The sequence below is a fragment of the Crinia signifera genome, chromosome 3 (genome assembly GCF_055691185.1).
Source record: "Crinia signifera chromosome 3, ASM5569118v1, whole genome shotgun sequence".
NCBI classification, from domain to species: domain Eukaryota; kingdom Metazoa; phylum Chordata; class Amphibia; order Anura; family Myobatrachidae; genus Crinia; species Crinia signifera.
In genome coordinates this window covers 148,517,650-148,530,290 of record NC_139219.1, presented here as the reverse complement: position 1 = coordinate 148,530,290, position 12,641 = coordinate 148,517,650, and the positions used below count along the sequence as shown (strand labels likewise).

Sequence of the window (12,641 nt, the reverse complement as noted above, 5' to 3'; positions counted from 1 at the left end):
GTACCTCCGGCAACAGAGCTACTCTCTTTTGGAAGAAAATGGAAAGTGCCGAAATTTGCACTTTTAGAGACTGTAAACTAACCCAGACCACAATCCATCCTGTAAAAACTCCAGTAGCCTTGCTACCTTAAACCTGGAGGTATGAACTCTCTGCCTTTTGCACCACCTGATGTAGATCCTCCACACCCTGTGGTAATTGGCCGCAGACACCAGTTTTCTGGCCCTTCGCATGGTCTGTATGACCCCTTCTTTCTTAATAAGGAGGATTCATACGCCACGCCATCAAATTTAGACGAGCTAGGTCCTGGTGCAGAAACGGCCCTTGGCTTAACAAGTCCGGCTGAAGAGGAAGTCGCCATGATTCCGTCGATAATCTCAGTATGTCGGAGTACCATGACCACCTGGGCCAATCTGGTGCAACCAGAATGGCCGGTACCCTCTGGTTCTTTATCCTCTTCAACACCCTTGAGACCATTGGGAACGGGGGGGGGGGGAAATGTAGACCAGACGGAAAGACCAAGGAACTGTCATGGCATCCACTGCCCAAGCCAACGGATCCCTCGACCAAGAACAAAATCTCGGTACTTGACAATTGGTCCTGGACGCCATAAGATCTGTCTGGCAGTCCCCATCTGTCTACCATCTTCTGAAACACGTCCCGATGGAGTGGCCACTCCCCCTCCAGCAGGTCCGCCCTGCTGAGGTAGTCCGCCTCCACATTCCGGATCCCCGGAATGAAAACAGCTGACAGTGCTGGAACCTGAACCTCCGCCCAGGTGAAGATCTTCACAATCTCTGCCATCGCCATCTTGCTCCGAGTACAGCCCTGGTGATTTAAGTATGCCACTGTAGTGGCATTGTCCGATTGTACTCGTACTGGTAAACCCTTCAGAAATTCCTCTGCTTGGCACAAGGCATTCCATACTGCTCTCAGTTCCAGTATATTTATGGGAATACTGGATTCCTCCACTGACCAAAGGGCCTGCAATCTCAGGTGACGCACTACTGCCCCCCAGCTCCTGAGACTGGCTTCCGTCGCGATGACCAACCAATCCCATGAGCAAAGAGACCGCCCCATCTGCAGGGTCTCTATATCCGTCCACCATTCCAGGGATATTCTTGCTTCCTGAGACAAGATCAGCCTCTCCTGTTTCATTGTCTTGGCATTGCCGGACCAGCATGCTAGTATGTTCCATTGGAAGGACCTTGAATGGAATCTGGCAAACTGCAGCGTCTCGAAGGTCGCTACCATTTTGCCCAGCAGCCTTACTCCCTGCCACACCGTCGGTGCAGGGGCCCGGAGAATTGTCAGTACCATCTGCCAAATCTCCACCGCTTTGGGGTGAGGCAAGAACACCCTGTGAAGGTGTGTGTCCAAGATAACCCCTAGGAACTGCAGACTCTGTGTGGGTATTAGATGTGACTTGGGAAGGTTTAGCACCCAACCCTGTTCCTGCAAGAACTTCGTCGCAACACTCAGGTGTTCATGAAGTTTTCCCGCCGACTCCGCCTTGAATAAAAGGTCGTTCAAATAAGGAATAATTACTATTCCCCTTAGACGGAGAGCTGCAGCCATGACCGCCATCACCTAGTGAAAACTCTCGGAGCCGTTGCCAAACCAAACGGCAGTGCCTGAAACTGCCAATGGTCTTCTCCAATTGCAAACCTTAGGAGAGCTTGGTGACCCTTGAAGATGGGCACATGGAGATATGCATCCTGAATATCGACCGATGCCAGGAACTCTCCCGGATCTATGCTCAGGAGCACAGAGCGCAGGGACTCCATTCGGAAGTGATCTACCCACAAGTGAAGATTTAACCCCTTCCCGACATATGACGTACATTTACGTCATATGTCGGTTGCGGGGGAATCAAGCCAGCTCACGGAGTGAGCTGGCTTGAAAGAGAGCAGGTAATGGCTGTATATTACAGCCAGGTACCTGCTCTCACGGCCACGAGCGGCGAGTTCGCCGATCGTGGCCGTTTAACCCTTTAAGCACCGCGGGCAAAGCGCCCGCAGTGCTTAAATAGCTGATCGGAGGGGGGGCGCCCCCCTCCGGCGCCGATCGGGGCCCCCCGCGGCGAGATCGGAGGGTGCCGATCGGTTGCCATGGTAGCCAGGGGTCTAATGTAGACCCCTGTGCTGGCCGTGTCAGTATTCCTATTACATCCTGCCTGCGGCAGGATGTAATAGAAAGTGCTGAAAATCACTATGTTCAGCCATAGAGCTCTATGGCTGAACCTAGTACAGGCGATCGCGCCCCCTTAGTGGTCAAGTACACTAGGGGGCCTTGTAGTAAAAGTAAAAAAAAAAAAAAAAATAAGTTTAAAAATAAAAAAAAAATAAAAAAAATATTAAAAGTTCAAATCACCCCCCTTTCCCCATTTCACAAATAAAAATAAATAAAAAATAAAAAAATAAACATATTTGGTATCGCCGCATTCCTAAAAGTCCGATCTATTAAAATATAACATTAGTTATCCCGCACGGTTAAAGGCGTAAACGGAAAATAATTCCCAACGCCAAAACTACGTTTTTTGGTCGCATCGCCTACCCAAAAAAAAATAACTAAAAGAGATCAGAAAGTCGCCCATATCCCATAATGGTATTAATTAAAAAGTACACTTCAGCCCGCAAAAAATGAGCCCTCACCCAGGTCCGTAGGTGGAAAAATAAAAAAGTTATAAGCCGCAGAACATGGCGACGCGACGCAAATTAGAAAAACCGTAAAAGTTTTTTTTTTAGTGGTAAAACATAACGAAAACTATATAAGTTTGGTATCACCAGAATCGTAACGACCCATAGAATAAAGATAACCCATCATTTTAAACGAACTATGAACTCCAAAAAAACCGTAACCAGCGCAAAATTGTGGAATGGCGTTTTTTTTTTTTTTTACCCCACATTGAATTATTTCCTGATTCCCCAGAATATTATACGGTATAGTAAATGGTACCATTAAAAAGTACAACTTGTCCCGCAAAAAAAAAGCCCTCATGTGTCTATATAGCCGGAAAATTAAAAAAGTTACGCTTATTTGAACGCAAGGAGGGAAAAAAAAAAAAATTAACAAAAAAGGCCTGGTCGGGAAGGGGTTAAAGATTTTAAATTTAGTATGGGCCTGAAAGACCCTTCTGGCTTGGGGACAAGGAACAGAATTGAATAAAACCCTTGTTTTCTCTCTTACTGGGGAACCGGAATCACCACTCCCTTTTCTTTGAGAGCCACAGCTGCTCCCAACAGAGTGGACCTCAGTGATGCTGACCGCGGCAAGGGTGTAGGGAGAAATCTCTTGGGTGGCGTGCCCCTGAGATTTATCCGGTAACCTTCGGAAATGATGGAAAGGACCCAAGAATCCACTATGGATTCTCTCCACCTGTCCCGAAAATGTAGGAGGCAACCCCCCCACTCTGAGCCCAGAAAGGGGAGTCCCCGCCCCGTCATGCCGAGGACTTTTCATCCCCTTTGGCTGCATGCTTTTTGTAAAGGCACCAATGCGGCCTCTGGAAACCTTTCCTATGCCGGCCTGAAATCTGCCACGGCCGGACTGTCCTCTGTTGGACGCCCCCCCGAAATGGCGGCCGAAAGGACGGCTTGAAAACTCCAAACTTGGAGCCTGAACTTTTGGAAGTGGTGGGAAGAAACGTACTCTTGCCCCCAGTAGCCTGCTTGATAATGGCTTCCAGCTCCAAGCCAAAACAATAACTCCCCCATAAAAGGCAAGTTTTTAATGGACTTCTTAGACTCAGTATCAGCTTCCCAAGCCTTGAGCCAAAGAGCCCTTCTCGCAGACACTCAAGTCACAGACACTCTGGACGCCATCGTAACTCCTTCCTCACCAGCCTCACACACATACTCTGCGGCAGATCTCAATTTTTCTGCCAGAATAAAAGCCTCTGAATTTTGGTAGAGTAGCCCAACCAGCTCCTCCGCCCACTTAATCATGGCTTTTGTGACCCAAGCAGACGCAATAATGGGTCTCAAGGTATAACCCACACCTTCAAAAATGGCCTTCAAACAGCCTTCCACTTTTTTATCCACTGGGTCCTTAAAAGCAGCAGCCCCCTGGACCGGCAAGGCAGTGGCTTTAGACAGTCTAGCAACTGATGCATCCACTAATGGGGCTTTTTCCCATAATTTGGTGTGCTCCTCTGGCATAGGGTACGTATATTTGCATACCTCTTTGCCATCAACAATCTCTTATCAGGAGTCTTTCCTGCTTCATTTAAAAGAGATGACATTCCCTCATCAGAGAGGAAACACACAAGGTCTCTGCAACTCTTTTTAAACACACAAGAGACAGGAGTCTTTTCCTCCTCTGCAAGATTCAAGGTCTGCTTAACAGCCACAATCAAATCCTCAATGCCTGAAGTTAAAGCCTCAGCTTCATCACTCATGTCCCAACTCCAGTTCTCATTACACCCACCATCATCATCCAAATCCTGAATAATAGGTGGTGTAGACACAGGGTGCCTAAGCCCACTCTCATCAGAGGATTTTGTAAACTGCTCCATCAGGGCAGTCATTTTATGAACTCCCTGAGCAGTATCCTGCATAGCCTGCAGCAAAATGGGGTCCCCCTGAGCCGGGGTAAGTGATCCCCCAGACACCTGGGACGATGTAAAATGGCCAGGAGACCCTATCAAAGAATCCTTCTGCCTATTCAAAGCCTCAGTAAGAGCATTCATAGATCTGCCCAGAGCCAAAGCCCACGCAGGTTCAGCTCTCTCTGGTCTGGGGGCGCGAGACCCACAGGGAACAGCTTCACAGGCCGGGCATAAATCCCCCTGATCCTCATGTTCACATGTAAATTTATCATCACACTTTTTACAGTAACTAAACATGTCTAGCGCTCCCTCCTCCACAGCAGCAGAAGTAAAACCCTCAGCCATGTATTTAACACAATGCAAAATGAACAGGCACCGCACAGAGCAATGTATCAGAGTACTTATCTGAGCTGGTAATCCTGTCAGCGATCAGCGAGGGAAGCGCTTCTGTGAAGAGACTGGAGTCTGTGTAAAATCACCCTGTCAGCTCCGCAGCACGGTGAAAAAGGCGCCAAACACAGAGCAGGAAGAGTCCAAGTCTCTGCCTCAGCAGGAAGACCAGCCCATCTGGTGCATTTGTCCCCCCTCAGCCGCTCCCGCAGTTGTCTCTCTCACCTCCTTGTAACTCCCTCAGTGGGACCACAATGGAGTTGTCCAGCAGCGCCGGACTCCTGTAAGGGACTTCACTTCCCTGGAGGGATTTCCGTCCCTAAACCATTCAAGATGGCGGGCGCCATCGCGGGGGGTCCGTCCCCCACGATCCCCTTCTGCAAGGAGCCGGTTAGGACACCCTCGGGGCCCAGGAAAGTCTCTATCCTAAAGAGACTAAGCGCTGTGCAGAGGGAATAAAAAGGTGTCCCTCTGCACACAGAGAGCTGACAGGACGCGCTTCTGTCAGCCTCTGCTGCGCTCTGTGTGTGTACACTTCTGTGAGAAGAGACACACTGGCAAACCTGCTCTAGCTAGTGCATTAATAAAATAATAAAAAGCCTAACTAATCTGAAAAAAATCCAAAGAAAAAACTCAGCTGCAGCGCAGCTGCAGAGCATAGCACCCACTCCTGTGGGCACCTAAAACTAACTGAAGCATTATGGGATGCAGTAGGGAGGAGCCTGCTCCCAAAGAATTAGAAGCATAGGTGCCTGGCACCTGCGGACCCTCCTACATCCCATCGTGAAGCTGTGTCACCGGACTGGACGAAAGAGAAACACAGTTAGTATAGGATAGTAAGAAATACTGTACTGGAGAGAAAGTACAAAGGAAGGCTATGCCACAATGACACAACAGCACTATATATATATATATATATATATATATATATATATATATATATATATATATATATATATATATATATATATATATATATATATATATATATATATATATATATATATATATATATATATATATATATATATATAGTACTTGTTTCCTAGAACGGCCACAATCGTGAGTGATCGTGGCTCTTAATTAAGGGACACGATCCTCACGATGTGGCCGATTTTTTACAATTTTTTCACTTTGATTGACAGAAATCGTGTCAATCGGTCGGTCGCGACCAATTAAAATCGGCCGCGATGCGACCGACCGATTGACCCGATTTTTCCATAGACTTCAATGTTAAAAAAACTTTTAACATTGAAATCGGGAGGATCGCGTCGGTCTTGTGCCATTATAATGGCACAAGATGAGATGGACTTGATTAAGTCCATCTCACATAGGGTAAAATGATAAAAAAGGTGAAATGGCCCAATATGACCCATTTCACATTTTTTATGTGCCCGCCATGACCCCACGATAGACGTCAACCCGAAGCGTGGCGAGCGCAGCGAGCCCGCGAGGGGCGGCGGTGCGCGTCCTCCGACCTTTTCATTCCCCTACTATCCACTAGGGTGTGGAGTGAGAATAGAATAGTGTGGCGAGCGCAGCGAGCCACCGAGCCCGAAGCGTGGCGAGCGCCGCGAGCCCCGCGAGGGGACGCGTATACCTGTGAAGTTAAACGCGTCCCCTCGCGGGGCTCGCTGCGCTCGCCACGCTTCGGGCTCGGTGGCTCGCTGCGCTCGCCACACTATTCTATTCTCACTCCACGCCCTAGTGGATAGTAGGGGAATGAAAAGGTCGGAGGACGCGCACCGCCGCCCCTCGCGGGCTCGCTGCGCTCGCCACGCTTCGGGTTGACGTCTATCGTGGGGTCTAGCCCACTTAGTAACATTTGGGGGGGCAATTGAAACAAATCTGGGGAAAAAAAAAAAAAAATCGGGTGAAAAATCGGTCGGTCGGATCGGTCGCATCGTATGCGACCAAATCGCATGCGATGCGATCGATCCGATTTTTTATCTTACGACCACAACGATCTAAATCGTTGTGGCCGTGCTAGGAAACAAGTACCATATATATATATATATAGTGCTATGACCACAAATTTACACACAGCCTGCGCTCTCCTGAAAAGCCACTAAACCCCACAGATCATGGGGTAGAGGCAGCGGGACACAGGACCCCTCCACTTTACTTCTCCAGCAGCATGCAGCTGTTAGAAGATGGCCACTGCATGAGGAAACACTTGGGCAGCTGGGAGCCAGAGTGTGCGGTGTAGTTCACCCGCGCCTGGCCCTGCCCCCTTACTATGGTGCCTGTTTTAAAAAGTCCCGCTTTTAAATGCCGCTTGAGTGCTCAGACTCCCCTGCAAGTGTGGAGCCGGGGTAATACTCCCCACTGTCGAGCTGCTGGTGGTGGACATGCAAGCGGAGGACCCCGGACACGCACTGCATGCAGCAGCATCATGTTCTCAACGGAGGTTACAGCAGTGGGTATACCGCAAGCAGTGGCGATAGAGACCCCCGGCAGTGCACACGTTGCAGGCAGGTAGTGGCAGGCGCTACCTGCCTGTTTTCTTGTTTAAAAATTCTATAACCAAAGAAGCAAAAAAAAATTGTGACCAGCTCCTGCAGGGCACAATCTACTTGCCTTGTGGGGGAGGGGGAGTAGAAGGGGAGGAGCTAGCCACACCGTTTAATATTTAAAGTGCCCATGCTCCTTGTAGTCACCTATTTCCCACTGTAAAGCACCCCAGTGTCACCTAGTGGATGAAGGAGAAATATGTACAGGTACTGAATACAGTGTTTATTAATGGTGCATGTGCGTCTTAATGTATATTACATGCACATCAATTCATAAATGAACACCGTTGAAATTTATGGGAAACTCATCTGTGTCATAAGACAAAAGCTGGTGCTATTTCTGCAGAACAACCTCATGTAGGGTCTAACAGTAGATGTATGTATATAAATTGCTAATAACAGGACTACTGTGCAGGTAAACGATGATACTGCACAGTGCCTACTTTAATAAAAAATGTGGAGTGTACAGTGGTGCCACAGTGCCTTGGTGGGAATCAAACCGCTCTACTATCTGTGTGGAGGTTGTATGTTCTCCCAGTTTTTACATAGGTTTTCAGGGTACTCCAAAATGTTCCCACATTTGAAAAACATACAGGAAGTTCAATTCAGAAATTAATTTAAGTTTGTGTACATGTGGCAAGTAAGCCCCACTAGGTCAGGCAATGATCTGGATGACTAAATTGTCTCTGTAAAGCATTATGGAATTAGGGTGCGCCATATAAATATTAAATAAAAGAAAACAAGAAGAAATGGTTGTCCCCTAGCACAAAACTGTTCGGCACAAATGCATACAAAGACACAGGAAAACAATAAAAAAAAAAAATCAGATAAGTTAAACTCCGATAAATACTGATGCGAAAGTGGTTACGGTTGAATACCTTTTGGTGAAGAGACAAGACCATATGTGGAAAACTGGCAAACTGAAAAAGCACAAAAAAAATGAGTTGGCTTGACAGATGTTGCCATAGCAACTGGCTTGTTCCCCCATCATCAAACTTCTCCTCAGACTCCGAGCGCTCCATGGCGTAGACCACCAGATCGACCAGCTGGTCCTCCAGCACAGGACATCTCTGCTTGTACTGTAAAGTAGAAATCAGTATTCCAAAAGGTCCTAAACTGCAGATGGTATATATGCACACAATACACAGGTAGCCAAGCCAGGTCAAAAAGCAGGAAATTAATTACAGATGGAAAATGCTAATAAATGCTGAATCTGCAAATGGCAGGAGTATGGATGTTCTTATTTGATATATTTAAATGATTCTATCTTTATCACAAATTTGGAGCGGTTCACGGCCTACATGCAAATATTAACATGCTTATTATTTAGTTTTATGCTATTGGTGCTAGGGAGATCCAATTCTCAGACAAGAATTTAGTAAAGTATTAGATTCTGGACAGTTACATTTAGCAGTAATTTGGTATTACATGCAGATGCTGAAAGCTTAACTAAAAGAATTTTATATCCACTGATTAGGTCAAAACAATTCTATTTTCTTAGTACAAGCATAATTGCAGCTCGTCACAGCGCTAACACTTTTATATAATTACTTATTGAGCTCCTGACACCAAAATTCAGCTTTCATCTCATTTGTCACACAAAAGGGAAAAACATGGAAACCAAAAAAAAGGAATTAGAGTCCCTTTCTGAAGGCAAAATCTAAAGTAGTTTTTGAAGAAAAATTTACAAAGCCTCAAAAAAATCCATAAAATAAAAAGGCAAAAAAAACAACCCATAGGCCATCATTGATCAAAATATAATTAAATATTGGAAACGTCAACCTAAAAAAATGTACCTATAAAAAAGATATAGGAGGACATATTTACTTTATTTTGCCATAAAAAAAGGAATGAGGAATGTGTACAATCAACATCAAACTGACATGCTCTTTGCCAGCAGAGAAACCATTTGAAAATGGGACAACATTTTGGTAGACATGCCGTGACAGAGTAACATGTAGTCTCTATAGGAGGGACCTGGAATGTAGTCTTATCGATCACAGGGGTCCTATTCAAAAAAAAATGTGAAAACATATAATACAGTAATACTCAACCTGTGGATCTGAAGCCAGTGGTCTTTCTTTATTATAAATATTTGGCTCCAAGTGGATATACAATAAAAGCCATGCACCTTAACTTATGGTTTCAAAATTACAGCAGATAGAGAACGCCAATTGTAAACATTTTGAAAAACCGCATAGTTTACAAATTGGATGTTTATCAGTCACTACTTTTGTTTGAAAAAATATCACCAATATTCGGCCATTTTTAGGGCAAATTGGATTTGGATACAATGCAAGCGTCCAAAAATACGTCAAGGACGAAAAGCACGTGGTCAAAATTGTGGAAGTTTTTGACCATTTTTTGTCTGTTTTGCCCCTCCCAAAAAAGACAGGGGTGAAAGTACTCAATAATCGGTGACAACGCACACAAATGAATACTATGGGGGCGAATCAGTACAGTTTTTTGGCTAGCCAAATAAAGCACTTACTTTAATACACACCCCCCCCCCACCACCACCACCACCACCACGTGTCACAAAGCATACATTTGAAATTGGACATAAAAATATTGGTAATATATATTAAGCCTTCTAAAGGAAAAGTAGACACATGTAGAAGTATCACATTCTACTTATTGTGGAAAATGTACTAGATAAATAACTGCTAGCAGCTCACTGGTTGCAATGTGTAACTTCTCCGCATTTTATGAAGTCCTAACACATCTCCCCTTAATGATACTAAAAGTTTATGAAATGGGCTATACAGTTCCACAGATATTAAAAAGCCCACATTTATATTTTAGTTGTCAGCCATGCTTATGCCCCCCCTCCCCTATTATGTTTTTTTCTTTTATGCTTTCCTTGTTATGCAATTGATATATTCATACTTATTGTACTGTATCTTTTTTATGGAGATTAACAAAACATAAAAAAAATGTAAGGATCACATTAGACCAAAAACACATTTTGTCCACACGCCAATGTAAAAAGTGCCCTTTTAAGGGTCAAACTATGTAACCATATCCTATAGCAAACCATCGGCCATCTACAGTAACTAGTAGAATAAGTTTCATGAATACAATTTTGAATCTAGTTCTCGGCCTTGTGTAGGGGCAGGACAGCATTAGGTCAATGACCACCCTCAAACAATCCATTGCCTCATTATGTTTGCGACAACTAGCAAAATTAGTGTCCAAGGCAGTCAGCTAAAGTAGCTTACAATGTCCGAATGATGCAGTAATATTACTATGGAAACCACAATTTTGTAATGCCCACTAAATTTGAAGTAGCATTATTATAAAACAAACCCTTGAAAGTATAGTAGTGAAGCCTAAATGTGAATAGCAATAGCTTACGATAGGTCAGTATAAAAAAAAACTAATCAAAAAGTCAAATAAATGGTCCTTAACAGACAAATAAAGGAGACTGCGTGTGACCCTTCTAATGACAAAACTTGAGCAAAACTAGCACAGATAAAATTATCCAAGACAAACAAATACTCTTAAAAAAAAAAAAATTCACAACACACCACTACAAAAGTCAATGTTAACTAGCATGCAAAATGCAGTGGGCAGGGCTTGAAATTAACTAGTCCTATGCAACTACAGCGAAAGACGCATTTGCAATATAAACTTGAAAAATGGTTTTCCCAAAAACACACTTGTATACGTTTTTGTTAGAAGAGCAAACAAAGTGTGTTCATATATTGCATGTTATGTTAAATTCTACTTTGGAATACCAAGTGTCACACAAAAGAATATGACCTGTTTTTGGCGGACATACAAGCATAAAGACTAAGGGGGACTAACATGATAAATCGGACACACACACATTTATTTCAAAATGCCATTTGTTGATTTAACTTGCTTAACATCTATACTGAAATATGACTGATGTATAGATGGTCACTGTGGAAGCCCAGGCAAGAGTAATTATAGTCCACTGAAGCTCTGTAAACTCTGGCGAGAGGAGTAATACAACATCAGAGTCTTACTGAATGGATATTAAGACTATACGGATGAGGCTGAATGTAACACAGGTGCATCATAATTGCTCAATTACAGGCACAGAACATAGAAGTGTATTTTAGCCACCACTGGTGCTGCTCCAAGCCTGTCATTTGCATATCCTAACTAGGTGTACAAGAGCAATCTGTATACAGGTGTATTTATGTGTTTGGACAACTCTGCATTTCCCAGTTTTGTAGACATGCCCTCACTGAGTCCAGCCTCACTGAATTGCCAGCAATGAACAATCCATTTTGTAAAAAGACAAGAATCTCAGAAGACAATTTAAGAATAACTCTGTAACCTTTAGCATTGTTATCCAAAATAACAGAAACACATTTAATGCAAGGCTATACCTAACAGATCAAACTACTGGAAGTGTGTGATGAGAATTGTTGTAATGCAAGACACCAATATGGAGAAAGGAAAAGCTATATACTCACTGCTTGCAATAAGACTCTGCTTTCTAGGTGCTAAAGCTGCAATCATGCTGCTAATGGGTGAAAAGGAACAATAATATAATACCTTGCATCTACAGCTGCTGCTTATGCTTAATTGGTGAGCCTAACAAAATTATTATAGCAGATAGGCCTCCAATAGCGGTGTGTATAAGTTTCTTCATGTTTTTATTGCCGGCCATGATTTCCTATTTGTTTCCTAGCACGGCGCCCATCGCATGGCATCGTGTACTTTATTTAGTGGTGTGCGATGCTTGTACAATTAAATATCGCATAGCATCGCATGTAACCCCCAGTATCCACGCCATCCCGAAGTGTGGCGAGCGCAGCGGTACACGTCCTCCGACCTTTTCATACCCCCACTATCCACGTCGGCGTGGAGTTGATTTTAGATAGTGTGGCGAGAGGATGAAAAAAGTATGACTCCAACTGTCAGTTACAGTACGGTCCAAAGAAAACGTGTAATGCATGAACCAAATCCATGGAAGGTTCTTTTCTAGACAATCCTGGGGAGTTAAGGCCGGTACCAGAATTTTTTTCAATTAACACGATAGTTGGAAATCACCTTAAGGTTTGGTTCACAAAACCTCCCTATCCTAATGGAAAATTAGGAAAGGGGGTGACAAGACAAGGCTGCTAAGTCTAATACCCTCCTAGCAGATGCTATTACCATTAGAAAATCTCTTTTGCCGTTACCAAATTCAAATCCAGTGTCATTAATGGTT

At 44.2% G+C, this 12,641-nt stretch overlaps 1 protein-coding gene across 2 annotated transcripts in view; it reads right to left on the bottom strand.

The window, feature by feature from the left end:
• The window catches only part of MED23 (mediator complex subunit 23), an 89,595-nt gene that overhangs the window by 42,076 nt on the left and 34,878 nt on the right, over positions 1-12,641 (bottom strand). For both annotated transcript variants that reach the window (XM_083176708.1, XM_083176709.1), the window contains one exon: positions 8,329-8,529. In XM_083176708.1, the coding sequence (XP_083032834.1) occupies positions 8,329-8,529 (201 nt within the window). The remainder of the gene's footprint in view (positions 1-8,328; positions 8,530-12,641) is intronic.